Source organism: Procambarus clarkii, chromosome 20 (genome assembly GCF_040958095.1).
Source record: "Procambarus clarkii isolate CNS0578487 chromosome 20, FALCON_Pclarkii_2.0, whole genome shotgun sequence".
NCBI classification, from domain to species: Eukaryota; Metazoa; Arthropoda; class Malacostraca; order Decapoda; family Cambaridae; genus Procambarus; species Procambarus clarkii.
In genome coordinates, this window is record NC_091169.1 from 23,274,940 (window position 1) to 23,302,631 (window position 27,692).

A 27,692-nucleotide genomic window follows, 5' to 3' on the forward strand; every position below is an offset into this window, starting at 1 on the left:
TGACTCTGAGTATTAAAACTCCTTCCGTCTTGGAGACCGAAGGAGACTCAGGGGAGAAATACCTGAATACGGAGATTAATTAGGGCGATTAAGGGCAATAAAAGTAATCAGTTTTACAGATGGGTGTGTGTGTAATGGGAGGGGGGGGTTGTGAGGGGGGATGGAAGGGGGAACTAGGAGGGGGGGGGGGGCAGGAAATTAGCGATAATGAAGGACGATAATCACCTCCAACCATGGTGAGGATAGTCGGAGGTGATGGATCCCGAGTTGCTACTTCAGGGAAGGTAATATCCCATATCACTACTGCTGTGGGAAGGTCTTACTCAAGGAGGTAATCTTCCACACAACGGTATTACTTTCGATTAGATAATGTATCCGGATTCTCTACCAGAACGCTTCCGAGTTACGTATTCCTGTGTTTGGTTATTGTCACGTGTATAATCTATACTTCATGAGTAACTTGAGAATAGGAAGCATAAGTATACAGAATAATAAAGTCACACTTATATAAAGTAGAGCCAAGTAGGGTAAAATAGGGAAAAGTAGAGCAAAGCAGGACAAAGAAACACAAAGGAGCCGATGAGTCACAATAACGTGGCTAAAGTATGTTGACCAGACCACACACTAGAAGGTGAAGGGACGACGACGTTTCGGTCCGTCCTGGACCATTCTCAAGTCGATTGTGAATCGCCTGTGAATCGACATTCACACAATCTACTTGAGAATGGTTCAGGACGGACCGACACGTCGTCGTCCCTTCGCCATCTAGTGTGTGGTCTGGTCAACATAACACAGAGAGGAACAGAGTAGGACAAAGTATGGCACATTATTACGACGTATCACAAAGTAGCACTTTAATAAATCGAGGATGTAATAGGGGAATGGATCAAAGAGGGAGAGGGAGCATATTGATGGGAAAAGGCGCATAAATGGGATAATTTACGAAAGGGGAAGGAATTTTAGTTAAATAGATCTAAGTGGAAAAAAGGCTGCCACCATCCATTTTCTTTGTAGACAAAAATGGAGTCGTCTTTCAACCTCGTATATTTACATAATAATAACATCAGATTCATAATCAATATATTTGGAAAGTTATGTTCAGTGAGTGTCCTCCACTATTGGACATCACGAACTATATTTCAGTCCAAGTACATCTTAAGTACTGCTACTTAAAGGCAAGTGTGTAGCACAAGTACTGGTTACCTATAAGTGCCACTACTATGACTTGAGTCACTGATAGGAAATTGAACCACTGCACGACTGACTGCCCCCGACATATTCCTAACATTTAAAGGGTACCACAGTATACTACTTGCACTCACAAAGTTCTAAAATAGGTAGTTGACTTGGGAAGTCTTGCCTAGGTCCCCACAGGGCCTGATGAGGCCTCAATCCAGACGATCTCTCAATTTCAGGAACAAAAACGTAGGTTCTGAATGCTGGATCTTGAATCTATCATCCCTTAACTTGCTCTGCAATTTCTCTAGGAGCTTGGGAGATAAGCTTCACCCACTAAGATAGCCTGGGGCTACCTTACTCGCAAAGAATAACGAGGAGGCTGGGTTTTGTTGCGACACGACAAAACAGGCCCTTACAGATCTGGAGCCAAATTCACGAACCCGTTACGCAAGCACTTACGAACGTGTACATCTTTCCTCAATCATTGACGGCTTTGTTTACATTTATTAAACAGTTTACAAGCATGAAAACTTGCCAATCACCTGTTGTTATTGTTATAAACAGCCTCCTGGTGCTTCGGAGCTGATTAACTGTTTAATAATTGTAAACAAAGCCGTCAAAAGGTTGAGAAAAGATGGACAGGTTCGTAAGTGCTTATGTAACTGCTTCGTGAATCTGGCCCGTGGCCTCAAAACTTGACCTACTGGCCTAAACCCGTTAACTGTTGACCCGGCCACCTGGCCCGTTGTGGAGTGTGACACAGAACTCATCATGACATCTTGATGCTACACTCAAGTTGCTGACTTCAGCTCTCTATAACATAGTCAGCCAGATGTGGGATTACATCACAGAGAAAAGTAGGGAAAAGTAGCACTAAATTGGAGAAATGAGAGTGAGAGAGAGAGAGAAGGGAAGGGAAGTATCAGGAGGAAAGAGGCAAGCCATTACGACTATATAGAATTGGAAAGGGATCAGGATAAGGATTTGGGATAGGACGGAGGGAAGGAATGGTGCCCAACCACTCGTGGACGGTCGGGGATTGAACGCCGACCTGCATGAAGCGAGACCGTCGCTCTACTATCAAGCCCAAGTGGTTGGACAGAGAGAGAGAGAGGGGGGGGAGGGGGGATGGTTAACAATCACCTACTCCTTCAGTAAGTGATGACCTTACAGCTTTAAGTCAGGAAACCTTTTAAACACGTTTACGGTCTCTCCCTAACTTAACACTTCTCGCTTAACTCGACCACTTCTTTACTAAATTGAAGTAAAATAAATCCGCCTTTATTAATTCTGGGAGATTGCATATTTTTTATTTAATTATAATACACAAAGTCAACGTCGATTTTTCCAATTATAGTTTTTTGTAAGACTTATCAAGGATTATGTTTTTATTTTTTAATAAAATTGCTAATATCTAATATTGCTCTCTCCTAAACTATACCTAGAGACACTTTTCTTCACAGTGACCTCCTGCGCATACATTCATGATCATACACTCATCTGTATGGTTACATAGCGTTACAAAGCCCCTGTATGGCTCGTCATACACGACTATGTAATCGTAAAGTGAAAGTCCACTACGGGCTCACCATAGCCCGTGCTGCTTGGAACTTATTGTTCCAGGTAGCGAATCTTAAACAACAACGACGTAAAGTGATTGTTAACAAGGTGATTGGATAGCTCCAGATACTTCATGGCGACAGGTCTGATTGGTCTAATGACCGGAGTGTCAATAATGCAATGCGTGAGATCAGTGAATGTTTTATTCTTGGGGTAAGATATGAATTTTGTTATGATTAATGTGTAAGTCAGAGAGCCACCTATGTCACTTGCTGGCTGGCTTGGGTCTTGTGGATTTTCATAATGTTCTCACTAAAGCTGTCACTTCAGTGACTGGTGCCTCATATAACTCACTAACAGTAGGAAAAGATTTTATGTAAAATGATTTCTGTGTTTTTTAATACATTAGGTACATCTGCATTTGTGCAGCTACCCTACGGCCAGATTCACGAAAGCACTTACGCAAGCACTTAGGAACGTGTACATCTTTCCTCAATCTTTGACGGCTTTAGTTACATTTATTAAACAGTTTACAAGCATGAAAACTTGCCATTCAACTGTTGTTATTGTTATAAACAGCCTCCTGGTGCTCATTAACTGTTCATTCGGAGCTCATTAACTGTTTAATAATTGTAAACAAAGTCGCCAAAGATAGAGAAAAGATGTACAGGTTCGTAAGTGTTTGCGTAATTGCTTCGTGAATCTAGACCCTAGACTATATAAAGGGGGAGTACAGTGTGTCAAATTTAGTGTCAGTGATTGCAATGTGATAAACTCTACGTTACCATCACCCCTGATTTCACTTACATAAACTGAATCGCCCAGTGAGTTAACCCTTTGGTAAATATATATTTTAAATTATTTTTTTGCAATTGATACCAAATTCAGACAGATCAAATTGGGAATATAATGCAGTTTTAACTGCAGGACATACAAATATAGAGTAAGCTGAAAATATGCATTCAAGCCCAAGAGAGAACTGCCTGTTAACACCTCACCAACCACCCCATCAGACCAATGAAAAATGGACCACCAGATTTCCCGATTACCGTCGATAGAGTGAACCATCTCACTTATCACTCCAATATCAAATATATATATATTTTGATGTTTACCTATTTATATTCAACATTTCCCTCTACATCTGAGGATGCTAGCAGTCATGTTCAGAGCAGACGATGCTACGGTTCTACATGCATTTCAGACCCCAAACAATGTAAAGTTTCAAACATTTCAAACATTTCAGACCCCATTACTGTAGAGAGAGAGGAGGACGCCCGCTAGTTAGTACTAGTCTAAGAATCATTAAATTCAATAAGCATGTAATAGTTGCATATCCTTCTTACACCTGCCACAGAAGCACGAAATGCAACCAGACTTCGATAGGTATAATTGATTAGACATTGCAGAAGCACTTGGTATCAAGCAGCCTTCAATAGGAATGTAGATTCTGGAGTCTTAAAAAAGACTTGTGAATAGATATATTACCCAACTAGCATGTGTGTATTGACCTAGTTGTGTTAGTGTGGGTTGAGCTGCGGCTCCTTGGTCCCGCCTCGCAACTATCAATCAACTGGTCTACAGAGTGTATGTGTGTATTCACCTATTTGTGCTAGCGGGGATTGAGCTCTGCTCTTTCGGCCCGCCTCTTAACTGCCACATACACACACGTGTGTGTGTGTGTGTATGTGTGTGTGTGTGTGTGTGTGTGTGTGTGTGTGTGTGTGTGTGTGTGTTTTATATTTATGAATATTTATTTATCTTAAAGTCTTGAGAAACCCCGAATTTCGAAGCAGACACAAAAGGTGACGCATTTCCACGCGATATCCTAAAAAATACTGAAAACTTGTATATATATTTTCTTGGCCACAGGATCCACCGTAACCATTCCTTCCACCATTCCCTCTCCAAATGTTATACATCTGCTCACGTATTTCTACCATATTTGTTTGTGTATGAAATGGTGTATTTCGAAAGGAGAAGATTCTTCTGCTTGGGTTTCTATCACCTGTTATCGTTGTATTCCGGAGTTAAACATACGCTGTATGATTTTCTCTACCGTCTTAAAAGAAAATATCATCTTATTTTATTTTTCAATGTATTTTCCTTGTGTGGACTAGTATACTTTTATTTACTGTCATTTATGTAATATATTATTCGTTGTTATTCACAGTTTTTTCATTTATATATTCATTAGCGTACAAGTGTTGTTATTCATCGGTATGTGTATGTGTATGTGTATGTATTGTCTCATAATTACCCTCGTTTTCTTCAGCCTGATCCTAACATGAGTAATCTTGCGAGAACCAGCCAATCACCAGCGAGTAACCTTGCAAGAACGAGTCAATCCCCACTACTGGACACACTTGAGAAGCCCTCAGCAATAAACACTTATCTTAGTCGGCCAAAGTGTTTATGTTTGAGACCGATCCATGGGCTATTTCAACTGAAAAATATATATTATGATAAATTAATGATGCCTTGAGGAGAATTCACATGCTGAATAATTTCAATTAAACTTTTAACGAAGTTTAATGGATAATTAGCATAATACAACTAGGAGGAAGAATTCATAAGAACTCGCTAAAATATTGCAAAAATATCTCATCAGGAGATAATGAGTTTACGGAGCGATTTTATAATATATATTTTTTCTTCGTGAGTAATATGTAGGAATACGGTAATAGATGCTTGTAGGGGTAATTTTTTAGCCCTAAAACTTGGCTTTCTGGCGAACAGTCAATTTTAATTACTTATTTTACGTAATTACTTACTGAACGTAATTACTTATTATACCTAATTACTTATTTATTGATGTTATTAACTTATTTCTCCTGCATCTTCTCTTATTTTACATTAACATCTTATATGCTAAATATATTCCGGTTGAATCTTGTGATAAAAAAAGTTCTTTGCGGGTTTTCCTCGTCATCATGTCGTATAACCTGGCAGCTTGTCAAGCCTGTCAATTTTCCTTAATATCTTGTACGTTGTTATCATGTCTACAGTTTCTTCAGCATGAAGAAACAAGACTTTTTCCTTGATTTAATTTTTTGGTTTTGCTTTTTAAAGTTTGATGCTATGAGGGAGTTGTTTCCTTGGTGGTGGTGGAGGATGACCTCTGGTGATCCTCCACCACAGGTGACTCTCCACCACAGGTCACTCTCCACCACAGGTGACTCTCCAACACAGGTCACTCTCCAACACAGGTCACTCTCCAACACAGGTCACTCTCCACCACAGGTCACTCTCCAACACAGGTCACTCTCCACCACAGGTGACTCTCCACCACAGGTTACTCTCCACCACAGGTTACTCTCCAACACAGGTTACTCTCCACCACAGGTTACTCTCCACCACAGGTTACTCTCCAACACAGGTTACTCTCCACCACAGGTGACTCTCCACCACAGGTCACTCTCCAACACAGGTGACCCTCCACCACAGGTTACTCTCCACCACAGGTTACTCTCCAACACAGGTTACTCTCCACCACAGGTCACTCTCCAACACAGGTGACCCTCCACCACTCCACCACTCCTGGCTGCCCCAGACATGCATATTCACCGTCACACCTACCTCAAGAATTAATCCACTCAACTTCTCTCCAACAGTTCCGCGAGGAAAACTGTTAATTGGGGGTAAAGACTGTCAACACAGGAGGAAGACTGTCAACTGAATGGGCGACGGGCAAGCGATAGACTGTCTACGAACTTCAGCACTATCAGATAAGAGGGAAGATCGTTAATTAAATACGGTATCGCAAGACAACGCGGAAGACTGTCTTTCGAGTACAATATTGACAACTCAGTGAGGAGAAAAGATTAATTTAAGTAGAAAACTGTTAACTAGGTGAAAGACTGCATAATGAGTAAGACTTAATTTGAGAATAGTGTCATTAAAACAAGATTATCGAGTAGCAGGGAGATTATATCTCATGAGGAAGATTGTGTGAAAGACTCAACAGAGTGAAAAACTGTCAACAGAGTGAAAAACTGTCAACAGAGTGAAAGACTGTCAACAGAGTGAAAGACTCTCAATAGAGTGAAAGACTGTCAACAGAGTGAAAGAGTCAACAGAGTGAAAGAGTCAACAGAGTGAAAGAGTCTCAACATAGACTCATGATAACAAACATGTACATACACTGTATGTGTGTGACCTCACCTAATTGTACTCACCTTGATGGGCTTGCGGGGGTTGAGCTCTGGCTCTTTGGCCCCGCCTCTCAACTGTCAATCAACTGGTGTACAGATTCCTGAGCCTACTGGGCTCTATCATATCTACATTTAAAACTGTGTATGGAGTCAGCCTCCACCACATCACTGCCTAATGCATTCCACCTGTTAACTACTCTGACACTAAAAAAGTTCTCTCTCTAACGTTTCTGTGTCTCATTTGGTGTTTGTGTGAACAGGTCGAGTGAACTATTGTGGGTCGAGATCAAATAGAATCAACTAAACCCATCAATATCAACTGCACCAAACATCAGTTGAGGGGAAACACGACATGACGAACCACTTTACTAAACAAACTAACCTCTGAAGGCTCACTAACTGCAGGGAGACCAATCCCAGTGGGGGGGGGGGAGCCAATGAAACAAACATAAACAAACAAACAATAACGAATTCCTCCAAAAATAAACCATTTCACAGAGCATCGAATATGACTGTATTTAATCTATTAAAGTAAATAATTCTCCACATTAATATTTAAACACAAATGCCACATATATATTTAAAAAAAATCTAAATTTTCTGGGAGAAAATTTGGATTTCTTTACATAGGAATATTCATTCCTTTTAAGTAAATGAGAGAACTGTTTGCATCCATCGGACGACCCAATTACCTCAAGTTTACTCGAGCGACATATAAGAACTGGGGTTTACACTACCATCACCGCCCCCCCCCTTCCTAACTGGCACCAGTCTAATCTGTGGGGAGGGGGATAGTTGGGAGGGAGAGAGGGAAGGGTGAGGGAGGGACGAGAGGGCAGGGATAGATGGAAGAGAACCCGCCTTGCACACACCGACATCCAAAGAAAAATTAAGAGGCGTCTCTAGTGGCGGAATATTTACATTGGCGCCACAGAGGGAGTCATCAGAAGTATGACAAAGGTTTCCATTATTCCTCAGACCTGTAGCAATGTTCCCTCTAGTGGTAAAATATTAGAGTGGAGGACGACTCCCAGTACAGTCACTCAGGCGAAGCTAAGACTCCCAGTACAGTCACTCAGGCGAAGCTAAGACTCCCAGTACAGTCACTCAGGCGAAGCTAAGACTCCCTCCAGCACAGTCACTCAGGCGAAGCTAAGACTCCCAGTACAGTCACTCAGGCGAAGCTAAGACTCCCAGTACAGTCACTGGGGAAAGGCTTCGAATCCCTCCAACAGTCACCCACACTCACACAACTGTGTACCTCTGGTGTGGTACAGAGTAATTAACAACACAAACCATACTTCCAGGGTGAGAACTAACTAAAACTGAGGAGATCTTCTTCAGATCACCATGAGAGACGGACCATGAGAGACGGACCATGAGAGACGGACCATGAGAGACGGACCATGAGAGACGGACCATGAGAGACGGACCATGAGAGACGGACCATGAGAGACGGACGTCCAAGATTAGACGTAATAGTATGCGTCGAGGGAGCCATTTGATGGTTCCTCAAGCTGTTGGTAATGATTGTGACGGAGGTTTGTGTGACTCTCAAGGCTTGTTAAGACTTACACCAACCTGGACGTTATATTGGCCTCTAGAACTACTCATTTGTGTCACAGCTCTATGTGCTCTCTCTCTCTCTCTCTCTCTCTCTCTCTCTCTCTCTCTCTCTCTCTCTCTCTCTCTCTCTCTCTCTCTCTCTCTCTCTCTCTCTCTCACACACACACAGGGGGTCTGGTGGCTGAGCGGACAGCGCGCAGGACTCGTAATTCTGTGGCCCGGGTTCGATTCCTGGACCAGGCAGAAACAAATGGGCACAGTTTCTTTCGCCCTGATGCTCCTGTTACCTAGCAGTAAATAGGTACCTGAGAGTTAGACAGTTCTTACGGAGCTGCTTCCTGGGTGTGTGTGTGTGTGTGTGGTGTGTGTGTGTGTGTGTGTGTGTGTGTGTGTGTGTGTGTGTGTGTGTGTGTGTGTGTGTGTGTGTGTGTGTGTGTATGTGTGTGTGTGTGTGTGTGTGTGTGTGTGTGGAAAAAAATAGTAGTTAGTTACAGTTGATTGATTGATAGTTGAGAGGCGGGCCGAAAGAGCAGAGCTCAACCCCCGAAAGAACATCTAGGTGAATACAACTAGGTGAAAATACACCCACACACCCACACACACACACACACACACACACACACACACACACACACACACACACACACACACACACACACACACACAGGGGTCTCGTGATTGAGTGGACAGAGCTCAGGGGTCGTAGTCCTAAGGACCCGGGTTCTATTCCCGGCCGAGGCGGAAACAAATGAGTATCTTTCACCCTGATGCCCCCTATTCACCTAGCAGTAAATAGGTACCTAGGACTTAGCCAGCTACTACGGACTGCTTCCTGGGAACATATATGTGTGTGTGTGTATGTTAGAAATATATGTTGCAGATATAACAGAGTAAAAACAGATTGGTTAGAAAGGCGGGGTCCAAGAGCTAATAACTCGATACTGCAGACACCTCCCCCCCCCCACAAAGACAGGAGACGAAGAAACAAGAGAAGATCTGTTTATCCACCATATTTACTGGTCCCGGAGGAGGCAGACACAAGGTATCAAGACAGTAAATTGTCCACATCGGGTTTTTGCCCGTGCTTGTCTCTGGCATAAACCCCGGGGCGGGCGAAGGCCGGGTATATATATGGTTACCATTTTTATCCTGTCCAGAACGACACAAAATACTGCACCTTTTAAAAGCCTTTGGCAACAAAGCGATATTTGGGTCGTAGAAGGTACGAATGGGCACGAAAATAGGGTTTCTCCACATTTTAATTATATATATATATATATATATATATATATATATATATATATATATATATATATATATATATATATATATATATATATATATATATATTGTACCTAATCGCCAGAATTGCCTACCAAGCCAAATTGTCGTGAAATATTTAATGTTTGCAACAAATTTTGTTATGAAATGTTAACATTTTCATTTTATTAAATACGATTGCAATTATTTTTATGTTGAGTCAAACTAACATAGAAATTTTATCAGACCCAACCTAACCTAACCTACCTAACCTAACCTAACCTACCTAACCTAACCTAACCTAACCTACCTAACCTAACCAACCTAACCTAACCTACCTAACCTAACCTACCTAACCTAACCTAACCTACCTAACTTAACCTACCTAATCTAACCAACCTAACCTAACCTGACATAACTAAGTCAGTAATTCATGTTCCTAATAAAGTAGAGTATTGTTACAAAGCAACTAATTTGGAAAGATATATATGAAAATAACGAAAATCATTCTGCCAGTTAGGCACATGGGACCTTGCATACTAGGCCAAGAAGCGCGGTTCTGGCTATTAGGCACGACATATCAACATGCCAGGGAGCCGGTCGGCCGAGCGGACAGCACGCTGGACTTGTGATCCTGTGGTCCCGGGTTCGATCCCGGGCGCCGGCGAGAAACAATGGGCAGAGTTTCTTTCACCCTATGCCCCTGTTACCTAGCAGTAAAATAGGTACCTGGGTGTTAGTCAGCTGTCACGGGCTGCTTCCTGGGGGTGGAGGCCTGGTCGAGGACCGAGCCGCGGGGACACTAAAGCCCCGAAATCACCTCAAGATAAGATGCGTGCACACAGGTGGGGTATCCGGCTGCGCCCGGGTCTACCTCCCTATACCCTCTTTCCTTCTCTCACTCCTTTCCTCTTTACCGCCAACCTCCCCAAGTTTACCCTCTCACCCACCTCCATCTCTGTCAAAAAAGTAATATAAGGAAGCGCTATGCTAAATAAGCCAACAGCTAACTCAACCTTTGTTTCAAACTTTCAGACAGACAGTCAGAGCTTCACTCAGCGCTCTGCCCTGCTCCAGGCTTGGTCTCCGCTACCATAACACTTCACTACACTGCCAACACACAGACTCCTGTAACCAAGACTATGCTAAATATATATAAAAACCCACTAAACTCTTTATGTCTTATCACCCAAATACGTACATATATATATATATATATATATATATATATATATATATATATATATATATATATATATATATATATATATATATATATATATATATATATATATAATATGTTACAGGTTTAAATACATCTCTGTATTTAATTTCTCTGCCCTGAATTTCGTGAATTTTGCTGATAGGTAAAAATAGCCAACTTGGCCTTTACATCCATGTCAGTCACTTTTAGTTGGAAGTTTTGAATAGAAATAGAAATAACTTCTATTTTGAATAGAAATATTTGAGTGTACCAAAAATTGGAGTAAATTTGTTCCATTTTCTACGCAGTTTAAATTTTTCTTTATATGGATAACTTTGATAATATTCCTCCGCCCCCTCACTTTTTTTAATAGTGTTTAGTGAGGCATTTCTAGAAGAATTCATCCATTAGTTACCTTCCTAACTGTTGACTACATGTTGATGATTTCCAGGATCATCAACATGTGTGTGTGTGTGTGCGTTAACTGCTGGGCCTGCCGAATCGAGCTGTTAGCTCTTGGACCCCGCCTTTCTAACTGTCGGTTAAAAAGACGGTTATCACTGGACCAGACAGTCAAGCCGCCCTCCACAGTGGCCCGTTCACCGCTTCCCAAAGAACCCGGATGATCTTGTGAAAACTGAACCCTTTAATGATCACATTCATCTTCTGCCCCAAACATTCCGTGTCGAGCATGAAGGAGTCCCATGAATAATGTAGGACCCGCAGGGGTCCACTCTGGCCCGGGCGGGCATCAAAGCTGCCCCGCCAAAACTGACAAACATCACTATATTCCCCTTTCATTAATGAATGTTTCACACGGGCGCGTTCTGTAGCCTGGAGACGTTAGCAACATACAAGAAGGTGACTTTGCGTATAACTTCCACCCAACCACCCCCACCCCCCACCGAGGGTTATACGTTATCTGATAAGCGTGACCGATAACTCTCATTTGATTAGTCGAGCACCTGATAGTGTGTCTGTGTGTGGAGGGTGACAGCGACTTGTGCAGTCAGTCAGAATAATATCGTCTGTCCTCTAGTGGCTGGTACTGGTAATCTCGGTATTATTTCTTTCAAACTCCGGTTAAAGTCTGAAACTTGCTCGTTAAGGGAGATAATCACTATACCACCGGGGACGTGTTTATGTAATTATGGACTAAATCGTTTAAGTGTACATGCAAGTGACTCTTCTGTTGGGACTTTACCAGGAAGCATCTGCTTAGAAGTGTGACAGAGCCTGACACAAGCGACTGGAGAACCACCTTCAGGCAAGAATAAGCTCTGAGGTCATAATCTAAAAGGATCATTGAGAAGGGAACTTACTTGCCCGCTCTATAAGATGACATTCTTGTTCAAGAATCCGACGTGATTAGGCCTCCTTCGCGAACAATAGAAGTCAGTTCATGAAGGATATAACTCACTATAGAGCTGAGCCAAACCCCTTATGACAGAGGATCACACACTCTACACAACGCCTCGAATCTTTTCCACAGGAATTCGGTGCTAATCCTTCGAACCCTCGGTCATGTTTCATGGAGGTGACTCCCCTGTGTCCCTGCGTGGGACCCCAGCGACGCTGGTGATGCTGCTGGTGACGATGACGGGTCCAGCAGCTGGGAATATCATAGGCTTCGCCATCCCCGACATGGTCCAATACGGCAGTTGTGCAGACGCTCAGACCATCGAACGCCTTGACTTCCAGAACGTAAGTACAGTACTCTACTTCAATAATAATGTTTATTCAGGTAAAAGTACATACATTCAAAATGAGTTACAAAGAGAATGTTGCATTTCAACATAGAGCTGGTATATATACTTTGCCTAAAGCCTAAAGCACAGCGTTTCGGGCTACTGACTCTGCCCGTAGTGTTATCAAAGTGGGAATGCGACTTAAGCTCTCAGAAGATATGGTGGACATGTTGCAAGCCGTCACCAGCAACATGAGGTCACTATGGCCACATGGAAAGCCTAGCGTGCGCGCGCAGTACAACTACTTGGGTACAATCATATAGGCAGTGTTCCATTCAAATTAATTTCCTCCGTCTATATTATGTAAATGATTTTTTCTCTTTATATATTCTTAAATCCCATGGTTATTAATTTGGGTCATTATTACTCATTTAATATGGGTTTAATATTGAAAATAATGAAACAATAATGCTTTTTTGTCATGATGATGAAACCTACGTCCCTGAGTTTCAGTTAAAAAGTTTTAAAACGTCATAATTCTCCTCTGCGTCATAATCCAGTGTGAGGTAACTTACCAGTGGAGCTTCGTAACGCCCCAAGAACACCCTATGTTCAGACCTGCTCTCTCTTCTCTCCCCATATAACTCCTTAATCCCTATTAGTAATCCACACAAAAATCTGGTACTATAACAGCACTTTCTCCTTACACAACTTTTGTAAATTTACACAATTTTGTTAAACCTAATTTTCTTGGGATTACTTTCCCTAACATACGTACTTCGATGATGTTTACTAGTCACTAGGCTGCAAGCCAGCAGCCTAGTGATAATACGTCCAACATGATTCTGATCAGAAAGGTCAGGGAAGGAAAGTGCCTTGTACAACAAGGCCCTGAATAGAAAGGTCAGGAAAGGAACCATGCATATAGTTCAATGACCCAGGTTAGAAAGGTCACAGAAGAAAGGGTCGTGGCTATACAGATAATAACTTTGACGAGGCTTCAACATTAAAAAAAAAGATTTAATTATAAACATTAAAAAGTTCATTCTTGAACATTAAAAAAGATAAAAAACATTGAGTTACATTAAAGAAGAAACCGGCACTAGCACCTGCGACGTCTAAAGCACTTAATGATTTATTTATCAGTACACGCGATAGACAATCATGAGCACTTCAAAACAATACACTCAAGAAGGAGGTTATCACGCCATAAGAGTTATGGCCAACATATAAGAACCTCTTGAGACACACACAACTATGAGGAGAGACTACGAGAATTAAACCTTACGTCATTGGAAGACAGGAAAGTTAAGAGGAACATGATCACCACATACAAGATTCTCAAGGGAATTGATAGGGTAGACAAAGACAGTTTATTTAACACATGGGCCACACGCACTAGGGGGGATACAGGTGGAAATTGAGTGCCCAAATGAGCCATAAAGACATTAGCAAGAATTGATTTATTAGTTTTTAGTTGCCCCCCCCCCCACCCTCACACCAGAGATTATCATACCTCTCCCCACCATCACACCAGAGATTATCATACCTCTCCCCACCATCACACCAGAGATTATCATACCTCTCCCCACCATCACACCAGAGATTATCATACCTCTCCCCACCATCACACCAGAGATTATCATACCTCTCCCCACCATCACACCAGAGATTATCATACCTCCCCACCATCACACCAGAGATTGTCATACCTCTCCCCACCATCACACCAGAGATTATCATACCTCTCCCCACCATCACACCAGAGATTATCATACCTCTCTCCCCATAGTGTGCCAAATATGCTATCTGTTCCCACGTGTTAATATGAACATTTGTTGACAGTTCACCGGCGTCTGGTACCAGGTGGCAGACGTCCCCAACTCTTACGTCGAGGTGACGCAGTGTAGCCGGTCCGTGTATAGTTGGGATGGTAAGTGTAGCTAGCCTACCGTCTGGACCGTTTATAACTGGGATACTAAGACATATCGTCTTATAACAGTAAGATATATTAAGCAGATCGCATAATTCAACAAATATGATATATTACCGCTGTTGTAGACGGTGTATAATATATGGTATCTCTTGATAAAGTATAATAAAGACCTCGGGAAAGAAATTATCAAATTAATGAAATGTTGAAATGTGGTAGCCTAAGGCATACGAGCGAGTGATTTTATTCCCAGTCACTCCAAGTAAACAAGGGTACTTGTGTACTTTGAGAGTACACAATAAAACAAGTGTACTTGGAGAGTACACATCCCTAATGTACTCGCCTTCATTAGGGTTAAAACAGTCAGATATGACAATCCAGGAACCCTCAGCTAACAAGCTAACAGTCACCACCGCCCTCCGTGTCCCCCCTGCCTACTTTGGCCCTCTTGCATCATTATTTATATATATATATATATATATATATATATATATATATATATATATATATATATATATATATATAAGAATTTGTTTTAAATTCTTCCCGGACGCAAATATTAACACCTGAATCCAGGACATGTCCTGGAAGATACGAATATATGGGAAGCCTAGCCTAAATTTTGATTCAAATGTTACTTACACACTATCTGGTGAGTGATGGACTCTTGTGATGCTGCTGGTGTAATCTACCACGGCACGGTGCACGCGGGAGATGACGGCTTACAGCACAAACGTAAATAAACAATGGATTAACCTCTCCTTCAGCAGCCGTCAGCTGACTGGCGACCTCCTTCGAAGATGTAAACAAAAGAACACGCTCGCCACCGACCCGAAAACTATCGTTCGAATTAACGTAATCTGGTAATTTGTCACATATTAAGCTTCTGTCAAATATTATAGACCATATATTTAGTCTACTAGTATTTATTGCTTCGGGTAGCATTCACTTGCTATGATTTTTATATGTAAATACTGAATACCATGGAAAATCGGGAGCACATCCATGAGTGTGTGAGAATTTACAGTGACAACTTTAACCACAGGCGCTATCTGGTAAGAATATCAAGATATTCCTGGTCCGAACTCTTGGTAAATTGATGTTTTATTAGTTTCTATAATATTATTCTAGCTAATGATGGGTCATTGTGACTTTATATCCAAAGAAGTATTACTGTTTATCTGGCGATATTACCTAAAGATATTAAGATATTCCTCGTCATACATTGTTCAGACGATATTTTGTTACTATGCTATTGCCTTAGATTCTGCTTGGCATACTTAAAGACTGTCCACACTTATATAGGTACTTTAAGTAACCCTCCCTTGTTGTGTATTAGTTTGGTAACTTTATCAAGGTGCCTGCTTGAACACATGAGTTTAACAGGCTCAACTAAGCACCCCAGTTGACGTAAATATTTCATTATACTGTTCCTAATCCCAACCAAAACGTGGTTACGATTACCAACCTTAACCTTCAGGGAGGCAATTTAACGTGATCTCGGAGGGCTGGGACGACTTCGGAGACCAGATTGACCAGATCACCAGCATCTCTCAAGTACAGCCAGCGAACCCAGACCAACCGCATCCTTACCTCCAGATTCGCTCTCCCAATGGTAAGACCGGAGAAGGAAGGGAATAGAATGCAAGTTATGAGAAAGGTAGAAGAAAATATGGGCTCCACGTTGGTCAAAATACACGCCAGCAATCCTCCAGGTTGTGGCAACAACAGCGGTTCTTAATGCTGTTGATGTATCGTATATCGACGACAACTTTCATGTTCTGAAATAATTTATTTTTTCATGTTACAGTTCCACCTGTCCCGTACAACATCATCAACACCGACTACCTGAGCTTTGCCTGCGTGTACTCCTGCTTCGAGTTCCTAGGGGTCAAGGTTGAGATTTATTCCATACTGAGCAGGACTTCAAAGGTGACGAATGCGTCACTGGCTGCTTGTCACGTTTCGTTAGAGGCTCTGGGTGTGGATGTGGCGAACCTGCAGCCTGTGCCTCAGGGTGACGAGTGCTGGTATAACGACCCCAAGCAGCTGCTGGCTGTAGAGAGCAGCAGAGTCACAGAGTCGCAGACCAGCCAGAGTGATGTTGCGCAGATACGACCACATCACCACCATCACCACCACCACCATCATCCAGCCGTCTCTACGCTACCGACGACCAGAACGAAGATTGGATCTGAGAGCAGCGAAGGGATGGAGCCTCATATCAACCATGGTGAAGCCCCGAAGACAGAACCTCACCACCACCACCACCATCACCACCCAGCGGTCTCCACACAGCCTAGTACTAGAGCCAAGACTGTATCTTTGGACAGGGAAGTAATGGAGTCACAGACCAACCACGCGGAAGCTCAGGGGACCGGACCTCACCATCACCACCATCACCATCATCATCTAGCAGTCTCCACACTGCCGTCGACCACAGTGAGGACGCCTGAAGATGTGACACCTGCCGCAAGTGATCCAGATGAAAATTTGATTGAGGACATTGACGAAATACTAAGTTTGATGGTTGAAGATGTGGACAATGTTGAGGAAACTCACTCACACCATGAAGCTGTATCACCACCAGAGAAAATTTCCCAAGCTGGCGAGGATGCGAGAAAAGCTTTTGGTGGCATCAGGACAGGAAAAGGTAACGCTGCAATCCGTCCCTTGAAATCGAACATAAGTTTACAAGGGACCACAACTGTAGAAGCTGAGAAAAGAGGTTCAGAATGCAATATCAAGACCCGCTCAGGTTGTTCTGATAGCTCCACCAGAGGTCAGGCCCACGAACCTGGCCTCCGAGCTCAGTCACTCCCAAAGCCTACTACAAGACTATGCACCAGTATGACAGGTGAGTCAGTTGTGGTAAGATATTATTATATGCACTTAATTCACAAATCAAAACACACAAAAACAGGTAAACTTACAGGCAAATGAAAATAATATTCCACTATTTTAAAAACACGAGGAAATGTATATACTTTGATCCGATTCCGAGATCCTCTTTAACAACCAAATCCTCTGATTACTGAAGAGGATCCTGGATTGGGATCGAAATATACAGTCTACATTTCCTCGTTTTTTCTTTTTTGGTCCAACCACTTGAGCTGGACGGTAGAGTGACAGTCTCGCTTCTTGCAGGTCGGCGTTCAATCCCCGATCGTCCAAATGGTTGGACACCATTCCTTCCCTTCCTCCGTCCCATCCCAAATCCGTATCCTGACCCCTTCCCAGTGCTATATAGTCGTAATGGCTTGCCTCTTTTCCCTTGATAATTCCATTCCCCTCCTCGTGTTTTCAAAATAGTAGGTTATTATTTTCATTGATTAGTGTGCAATTGCACTTCATTCTCATTTACAGGCAAATGTTCACAAAGACTCACACACACCTAATATCCACATTAACAGAGCAGTTAGATATTAATCCACCACAATTATTTATGTAGAATAAATCCAGTTAATTAGTCTTCTTAGATCTTTAGCCTGAGTAAAGATTGTATCAGAATTAAGACCTGTCCATATATATGTTGCTTTACTCACTAGTTTAGATGTTTACCAGTTTGTCCCACAAAAAACTTATTGTAAGCTTTACAGTCTTTAGTTATCAAAAGTATAAAGCAGCAATACTATGTTGTTTAATAAAAAAAATACCTAATTAACAAGTGAATATGAAGATAATTTAGCTCCTCTAAATATTGCATCTGATTGATAACATTTTATGTTGGTCAGACGTGAAGGAGAAGACAGAGAGTGGAGAGGAGCCAGAGGACCCTGACAGCTGCGACGGTCACTCAGCTGCTGCTGCTCAGACGTACTCAGCATGGATGCTTATCATCTCGTCGAGTCTCGCTCTCTGGGCGAGATAAGAGTGGTACTTTATGGGCAGCATCACCACAGATACCGCTCTTTGCTCTCAGCTTTGACTCAAGAGATAGATTTAATACTTGTTAGCTACTGCGGACTCTAGTGAGTGCAGATACTAATGAGTATAGGTTCGATCATTAGTGAGAAGAGGTTCGAGAATTAGTGAGCAGAGATTCAAACATTAGTGAGTGTAGGTTCGAACACTAGCGAGTGTAGGTTCGAACACTAGCGAGTATAGGTTCAAATTCTAGTGAACACTGGTTCGAACACTAGTGTTTATAGGTTCAGATACTATTGAGCACAGGTTCGAACACTAGTGAGTGCAAGTTCGAACACTAGTGAGTACAGGTTCATATACTAGTGAGCAAAGTTCGAATACTAGTGAGCACAGTATCGAACATTAGTGAGTACAGGTTCAGGAGGTCACAAGATAATTCTGTAATGTGTAAGTTGTTATTTTGAACGCCTCTGTTCAAAAAAATATTGAACTAAATTCAATGTCATTTAATTTAAATCATGTGAGTCTATTAGCTGCTATCAAGAGCTCTCAACATGTATTAATTTGCATCCAGACAAAACTAGGACGCACGGCGTAACTGGGTCAGACAAATGGAACTGTTTGTGCTTCATTTGTGTTTTGTTTACTTGTCCATTTGTGTATGTGGAGGGGAAAGTGTTTACAGTGCCTTTTAACCTTTTTTTTAACCTTCTTTTTAATATAATCTACCCATTAAATAGCCTAACCTAATCTAGACTTTACATAACCTAACCTAATTTGCCATTACATAACCTAACCTAATCTACCCATTCGATAACCTAACCTAATCTTCCCATTCGATAACCTAACCTAATCTACCCATTCGATAACCTAACCTAATCTACCCATTCGATAACCTAACCTAATCTACCCTTTCGATAACCTAACCTAATCTAGATTTTACATAACCTAACCTATTGCATAACCTACCTATTACATAACCTAACTCAACCTATCCTTTACATAACTAAATCTAGTCTAGCTATAACCTATTATGATAAATTATTTCGTATATATCATTAAAACTTGGGTAGTATAACTTTTTGACATGAAGTTTAACAAGTGCTAACAACGCAGTGTCAATATAAAATATTTTTGCTAAGTAACGCAGCCAATATTTTAATATATATATTTTTTCGGTTTTCTTTTCCCTCTCCCGGCGCTATAAATTCATAGCACCAAAACTCTACTTACTATGGAAATTTACCCATCATTTTATGTTTAATAATTTTAACTGTTAGTAGCACTTCTTTTACTGACGGATTTCCCCAAAATATCCCATCATGTATGAGTCTCAGTCGATAGAATCATGAAAAGTAAGTAATTATGCACTGTGTACAAACAAAAATTGATTCATGGGTAGTGTTATTTATTGTTTACGCACCAACATAGAAAATTGGAGTGTTATTCACCACAAACTGTGCTATTGTGAGCAGGATGGTGCTGGTGCCACATTGGGACATGTGGGATCTAGGCAATGGGAATAGTCTGTAACCTTCTACCAGTATATACTGATATTTGAACGTTGTTACCAAGCACAGTATAACAAGAACATGATGGACTGCTACATTTGCGGGCTAATTAGTGAAAGTGATTTAAAGTATAATCGTTAACTGCGAAAAACTTCTCATTTCTCTTTTGTGGCAATATTTATATAACTATAATTTAAATACACGTTAATTTTGATTCATATTTCTTTGTTTGTTAACATTCTGTGAAAGAAAAAGAGGCAAAATCGTCCGTTTTCTCACTGGCAACAGGTCAATTTCAAAATATAACTTCCCGTGGTCACAAAAGCAAAGTTTAACAGGAATAATAGCTATTTGTTACGTAGTTTACGCCATAGGAAAAACACATGCTACTCAGGAACAAACATTATGTGACAAAAGAAGGCGCCGAGCCGTAGAGAAGCCTACGCCCCACCCTCAGCGTCGCGGGATATTCAAAAGGCACAAGATACCACCAGGACTCTTTACGGGATCACCATAGCCCGTGCTACATGGACACCTCGTTCTGAGCAGCTAAATCTAAAACAAAAACAAACACTCAGGACGCCGAAAGGGCGTAAGGAGAAGGGGCCAGATTCACGAAAGCACTTACGAACGTGTACATCTTTCCTCAATCTTTGACGGCTTTAGTTACATTTATTAAACAGTTTACAAACATGAAAACTTCCCAATCAACTGTTGTTATTGTTATAAACAGCCTCCTGGTGCTTCGGAGCTTATTAACTGTTTAATAATTGTAAACAAAGCCGCCAAAGATTCAGAAAAGATGTACAGGTTCGTAAGTGCTTGCGTAAATACTTTCGTGAATCTGGTCCAAGGACTTGGCCTTAGGTAGCGTATACGTCAAAATGCGACGTTCTGTTAGGAAAACGGATTGATTTATGTGGTTGAAAACAACCACATAACAGTCACGATTGAAGAAAGATGTACAGGTTTCGCAAGGAGACAGGTAGGTGCTTGATGAGTCTTGCCCATGTGAACTTCCATGATGATGAGGACAAAGGTTTTGATGAGGACAAAGGCTGAATGTCGAGTACTCTTGTCTCTTCACTTAATTAAACGTCAGACTTAGCATGGCTGCCAGACAATGAGACGAGCAGCTTATTAAGCTGTTAATAATGCTTCGGTAAATTATGCCTAATTGCAATCTGTATTCCAAGATTTAATAATAGCTAAGTATTCCTACATTAATTGTACAATGCACATCTTGCACACTATGGGTAGCTTAATATCTTGCACACTATGGGTAGATTAATATCTTGCACACTATGGGTAGATTAATATCTTGCACACTATGGGTAGCCTAATATCTTGCACACTATGGGTAGCCTAATATCTTGCACACTATGGGTAGATTAATATCTTGCACACTATGGGTAGCTTAATATCTTGCACACTATGGGTAGATTAATATCTTGCACACTATGGGTAGCTTAATATCTTGCACACTATGGGTAACTTAATATCTTGCACAGTATGGGGTAGCCTAATATCTTGCACACTATGGGTAGATTAATATCTTGCACACTATGAGTAGCCTAATATCTTGCACACTATGGGTAGCCTAATATCTTGCACACTATGGGTAGCCTAATATCTTGCACACTATGGGTAGCCTAACATAACCTAACCAAACTTTAACTTAACCTAACCAAGAATCATAAATCTGTTTGGACACATTAAAACAATGTACCCCAAGTGTCATATGTATACAAAACACATGTATCGTTTGTTCCTAGTCTGCTGTATAGGGCACTCCAATTCATGTGTGCATATGTGTATGAGCGAACTGCTTTAGTGGTCATTGGGACCTCTCTGTAGGCAAGGATTCCCTGTGTTTCTTGTCACTGTGTGGTGGGGATCTGTGAGTTTCCTCCAAGCCTGCACCACCACCAGCCACGCCGGGGAGAAACTACATACGTCCAATATTCCCGAGTGAGTCATTCAGCAAAGAGATGGAAGTTTGAGGTGATGTGACTATCGCTTGGAATAAAAAAATGGAAGAATGTTGGGATTGATGAGGCTGCAGGTTCTGGGGTGTGCTTATCATGCTAACCTGCCTGCTGGCTGGCTGGCTACCTGCCTGCCGGCTGGCTGGCTGCCTACCTGCCGGCTGGCTGGCTGCCTACCTGCCGGCTGGCTGGGTGGCTGGCTGGCTGCCGGCTGGCTACCACAGCCAGGATCATTGGGAGGTTTAACATGGTAGCTGTGACAGTCGCTGTGGTACAGGTGATTGTCAGTCATATACTACGATCGTCTCATACCAACAGTCGCTATAGGTTTAAAAGCTACACTCATTCATACAAGATATATATGTATTACGTTTCTTTGCCTTCGATTATTTCGTATGAAATCTCACGAAAGAGAAATGGAGAAAGAAAATGTGTGACAAAGAGAGACGGAGAAAATAACATAGAAATAAAAGAAACTAGAGAATGCCAATTGACCCATACAAGCTAGCTCTTATATCCTCCCATGCTTATTCATATAAATATCTAACCATCACTTGGAACAAATTCAGCAATTTTTCAACTATTATTTGACATGGTGATTTACTTCATAAATCTAGAAGATACAGCTAGAAAGTAGTTATCAAAGTAAGGCACTAAGCTATATATGTGGAGCGAGAGAGGCGGCAAGAAAAAGAGAGAGAAAGAGACACAAAGAAATTATACGATTTTGGATAGAGTTGTCGTCGTCTTGCCTATACATTGAGATCGTTGTGGCTGAATCCTCAAGTGGGCAAGTGACGTTTGCTTCTGTCATGGTGTTCCGTTGAGTGTACTGAGAGTTCCTCGTGCGCTGTAGCTTCTGTTTAGTGCTGGCTGTTGAAAATAATATTTTGTAGAAGAGTTTTGTATGTGGGAGAGGTTGTGTAGTGTTGATCTTCTGCCATGTGAGGTAGTATGGCAGATCACCTTTCTTTAAATGACCTCATATGACCATCAGAGTAATCCTTGTTGACAAGGAACTGGAGCCGTATACGAAAGCACCGTTAACAAAGGCGTAGATAACGCTTCCCTTGAACCTAGTCAGTGCTGTCACTGCCAACATCTTGAGGTTATCTTGAGATGATTTCGGGGCTTTTTAGTGTCCCGCGGCCCGGTCCTCGACCAGGTCTCCAACCCCAGGAAGCAGCCCGTGACAGCTGACTAACACCCAGGTACCTATTTCACTACTACGTAACAGGGGCATAGGGTGAAAGAAACTCTGCCCATTGTTTCTCGCCGGCGCCTGGGACCACAGGATCACAAGTCCAGCGTGCTGTCCGCTCGGCTCCCTGGCATTCATGTAGGCATTCCTATGACGGTTCCCTTAATATAGACTTAAGGGTGAAAGCTACCATTCCTTTCCCAGACTGTTACATATAGGAAAAGCAGCTTGCCCTTTCTGGAAGTAATCACGAATGTTATCTATAATATCCCCCCTTGCCTTAGGCGAAATATTAAAGAGACAAGTCAGATATGACAAATCAGTCATAATGTCAGAATATGGAATGTCATTGCCCAAGAAATGCATCCATTTGACGTTGATAATTAAATTTGTTCATGTTGACAAAATTGTGAAAGGTTGTTGGAGAGCGGGAGGTGCCACCTGGCGCCTCCTGTGACATGACCCTCGCTGTCAGTGTTAAGATGCATCATGCAGAGGTCTGCCGGCCCTGTGACGCAGCAGGGGTGGTTGGGCTAGGCTGCAGAGTATCGGAGACTCACCTGCCGTCCCCCACCACACCTTGCTGCTGCGCCGCTCTCAATACCTTTGCTCTGTCACCTCTCCCAACACCTGTGCTCCGTCACCTCTCTCAACACCTGTGCTCCGTCACCTCTCTCAACACCTGTGCTCCGTCACCTCTCTCAACACCTGTGCTCCGTCACCTCTCTCAACACCTGTGCTCCGTCACCTCAACACCTGTTCACCCGTCAACGTGATCCGCAACACTTACAGCCAAGTGGCACCATTCCTTCACTCATTACATCCCACCACCTTGTTCTGATGTATGGTACCAGTGCCTAAGCGCTTTCGTTTCTTAAATGCCTTATCTTTCAACACTTGCAAACTACCATATAAATACACGCTAAGTATACACGCAAACATGATTTTTTTTCCAGTAACGTGCGCGCCAGCCTACACACGCACGCACGCACACGCCCTACCCAATGCTATTCTAACTAATCACCACCCCACCTCGTTGATATTGGTGACTGTGCTTCCATCTCCTCCCACACCGAGCTGAGAGACTGTAATGTGTCAGAGGGCTTATGTATACTCGCTATATGACACTTGGGAGTGTCATATAGCTATATGACACCTCATCCACCACCTGTATACACCTCATGCACTTCACGCGTGAGTCTCTTGCGTACGTCCGGTCATTGTAGAGAGGTCCAGCACCACTTTTGTACGTCCAACAACCTACCGACCTGTAAGTCCTTCAAGTCCATGAGTCAATGTATGAGTCTGACGTTGATGTAAGTACGAAGCTCTGATTATGCTATTAACAATCTTCGCCCCAATCCCTGATAAGCCAAAGATTGCCTCACCTCACTACTCACCAGTGATGAGTAAGTGATTGTATGTGTGTGGTGACAGATGTTCAACCTGTCAGAGTGAATGTGTATTCTAACACGGCTAGTGTATATGTAGATATATGTGCATGTTATATTGGCTGTCAGCTCGACAGGTTATTATTGTTGCAGCTCGTGCATGTCATTATATGATTGTCTGAGTGTCTAGAGGCAACTCCCTTGCAACCAACAGTGTGAGGAAAGACGTGTTTGTGATTGGCTGTCTATGACAGCGATTAGACAGGATCGTCCACAACTGAACCAATCACGTCCCAATGTCTCTGATTCGATATAAACTAAGAAGACACAAATCTTAAGAGTAACTTACGCTTCCTGTGTATTAGTAAGTCCTGTATATATACAAGTTGTTAAGTTTTTAATACGGTGTGTAAAACCTATACACAAATGACCCATTAAAAGATAGTTTGGAGAGCTTTTCTTGAATTCTCAGTTACCTGACATTACAAATTCAAATCTTGGGTATTTATGGGATTCGAACTCGGGGTTTGGAAATATTAAAATATGCAATTATTGGCAAATTCAGTGTCAGAAACCGAAATAATTCAGATTTAGTTCACCACGCTATATGTGCCTTGAGTTATGTGGGCATATTGTACCAGGACCCAGACCCAGTCCTGGTACAGAGGGACAGACCCAGGTCTGTCCCTCTGTCTATCTGTGTCTGTCTATCTGCCTGTTTCTCTTTACTTTTGTATACTAAGGCTTACGGTCCATTAGGAATAATATATATACTGCATATTTATTAAGAAAAATTGGGTGCATATTCTTTCCCTGTCTGCATAAGTATATTTGCATGAAGGTCTGCTTCCACGAGGGCGTGCAGAGTATGTTGGTGTGTATGCTGACTTTTTTTGTCTGCCGTTGGACGTATGTTGTCAGCATGTAGGTGGACGTACACACGAGCATGTAGTGTGTAGGTGGATGTGTACATGAGTATGTTGTATGTTGCCTGGCAAGCAATGGGAATGTTAGGGTGCACTTAGGTTCGAGTTAGGATATATGTGTATGTGAAGTTTGTGTGTGTGTAGATAGATGATGGTCGAGGCTTGGGGCGGGTGTAGACACTTCCATACCTACACGAGGTGTAGGTATGGAAGACTGACACAGTCAAAAAGCGACCAGGTGTTGGGGATGGGAGTGGGGGCAGTATAGTGCCAAGTGATCATATTACAGGCCATTACAGGCAAAGTATGACAACTAGAATTTAACAAAAATTGTTTTTATTGTACTACAAGACAGAAAAAAGAAAATAATCCTGGAACAAGTTGATATGATACAGCATGAATAGTCGTTTGGTGGCAATTGGCACCGTGTCAAATGACACTCAATTCACTTGTGCCAATCCTGATCCGACATGTTATGCACGTACCCGGCAGGAATCACGGTACAAAGTTGGGTGAGACTAGCTCCAAACATCTGGCCTCGAACCTTAGACAGACAAACGTTTCCATTTGTATGTATACTATCTGGGACACACACAGGATAGTCTGAATCTTCCCCCCCCCCCAACCCAACCACTTGGGATAGACGGTAAAGCGACAGTCTCGCTTCATGCAGGTCGGTGTTCAATCCCCGACCGTCGAAGGGCTATATAGTCGTAATGGCTTGGCGCTTTCCCCTGATAGTTCCCTTCCCTCCTCCCCCCTCCTCTCCCCCCATCCCCATTCCCCCTCCCCCCCTGAAAGATATTTCACCCAGAAAGTATCTTTACTAAACTTTGTATTTCATTTAGAAGACGACGTCCATTCGCGAACATTTTCATCATATGATCTCAACGTTTAAGCCCCAAATTCCCACCCAAATATACACCAATTTTGCAGTAATTCCCCATAAATCGTCCAGGACACAGGAGAAGACGGAGAGAGTCGGAACCGCCTCGGAATGTTCCTGTTTTTTTTCTTGGCAACTCTAAGCGAGAAAAACATGTGTGTTGGGCAGATAGAAAAACTGACGGGAATATTCCTTGGCTGCGTTTGTTTCAAGTTTTCTAAACTGGGGTTCTCAGACGACCCAGGAGACGAATTGGCCGTCTCTCTTGTTTTACTTGTTCCTTACTCAGTTGTTTGTTACAGTGCTTGGGTGTGTGTGGTTTGTTTGTCTGTTTGTCAAGTGTTGTGTTTGTTACATTGTCTACTGGTTGTAATTAGCTTTCTTGGCGTTGTTTTGTTTGCTTGATTTAGTTCTTGTTTGTACTGTTGCTTGTTTGTCTGAATTCTTGTTTGTGTTCTTGTTTGTTTGATTGTTTTTCTCTGGCTTGTGTGTGTGTATTCGCCATACTAGTAAGTAGGAGTTGTCATACTAGTAAGTAGGAGTTGTCATACTAGTAAGTAGGAGTTGTCATACTAATCAATTTGAATTATCATACCAGCAAGAAGTTATAACAATACTAGTTAGGAAAACACATTCTAGAACGTAGGAGTTGCCATAGCAGCAAGTTGCCTTACAATGAGTAACAATAGAGCTGTGGCAGTGAAGACACTCATGTGAGTACTTACTCAGGGTGAGTTCCCCCCCCCCCCCGGTGGAGTGACCAGAGAGAGAGAGAGAGAGAGAGAGAGAGAGAGAGAGAGAGAGAGAGAGAGAGAGAGAGAGAGAGAGAGAGAGAGAGAGAGAGAGAGAAAGAGAGAGAGAGAGAGAGAGAGAGAGAGAGAGAGAGAGAGAGAAAGAGAGAGAGAGAGAGAGAGAAGACTATATAGAGGCGAAAAGACGATGATTGGGAAGCAGAGAAAGAAACAGAGATAGAAGAGAGATAGTGATACACTACGCTGCATACCCTTCCTTCCTTCATTCCTTCCTTTCTTCCTTTCTTCCTTCCTTTCTTCCTTCCTTTCTTCCTTCCTTCCTTCAGAGCGCCGTGCCTCCTCGCCTCGTTATTGACGGGCTGAACAAGACGGTCTGAGGCAGACACTTCATTTCCTCAATAGAGCCGAAACCACAGTGAGAATTTATGGGATTCTCGCCTAATTCCGCGTCGCTGGCAGCCAGGCTATATTCTGGGATATAAGAGGACGTGAGAGAGAGAGAGAGAGAGAGAGAGAGAGAGAGAGAGAGAGAGAGAGAGAGAGAGAGAGAGAGAGAGAGAGAGAGAGAGAGAGAGAGAGAGCGAGAGAGAGAGAGAGAGAGAGAGAGAGAGAGAGAGAGAGAGAGA

At 42.3% G+C, this 27,692-nt stretch overlaps 1 protein-coding gene and 1 long non-coding RNA gene across 3 annotated transcripts in view; one reads left to right on the forward strand and one right to left on the reverse strand.

The window, feature by feature from the left end:
- Positions 1-16,012, reverse strand: part of LOC138366610 (uncharacterized) — a 33,223-nt gene extending 17,211 nt beyond the window's left edge. The window contains exon 1 of the long non-coding RNA XR_011229187.1: positions 15,187-16,012. This is a non-coding gene — a long non-coding RNA (uncharacterized lncRNA). The remainder of the gene's footprint in view (positions 1-15,186) is intronic.
- Positions 11,891-19,161, forward strand: LOC123755476 (uncharacterized). Of its 2 annotated transcripts, none has more exons than XM_045738201.2 (6): positions 11,891-11,968; positions 12,416-12,627; positions 14,457-14,544; positions 16,025-16,159; positions 16,355-17,401; positions 18,279-19,161. In XM_045738201.2, the coding sequence occupies exons 2-6, from the start codon at positions 12,448-12,450 to the stop codon at positions 18,413-18,415; spliced, it is 1,587 nt and encodes a 528-aa protein (XP_045594157.2). In that variant the 5' UTR covers positions 11,891-11,968; positions 12,416-12,447; the 3' UTR covers positions 18,416-19,161. The 2 variants fall into 2 exon arrangements, with proteins under 2 accessions (XP_045594157.2, XP_069183796.1); XM_069327695.1 differs by having other exon boundaries at positions 11,951-11,974.
- The last annotated feature ends 8,531 nt before the right edge of the window (positions 19,162-27,692 follow it).

What these genes read in the sequence shown, in the direction of transcription:
- LOC123755476 (XM_045738201.2), top strand. Translation starts at nt 12,448, where the DNA reads ATGTTTCATGGAGGTGACTCCCCTGTGTCCCTGCGTGGGACCCCAGCG. An exon ending in GTCCGTGTATAGTTGGGATG is followed by an intron (nt 14,545 to 16,024) that starts GTAAGTGTAGCT and finishes CTTAACCTTCAG; the next exon opens with GGAGGCAATTTAACGTGATC. An exon ending in ACTATGCACCAGTATGACAG is followed by an intron (nt 17,402 to 18,278) that starts GTGAGTCAGTTG and finishes TATGTTGGTCAG; the next exon opens with ACGTGAAGGAGAAGACAGAG.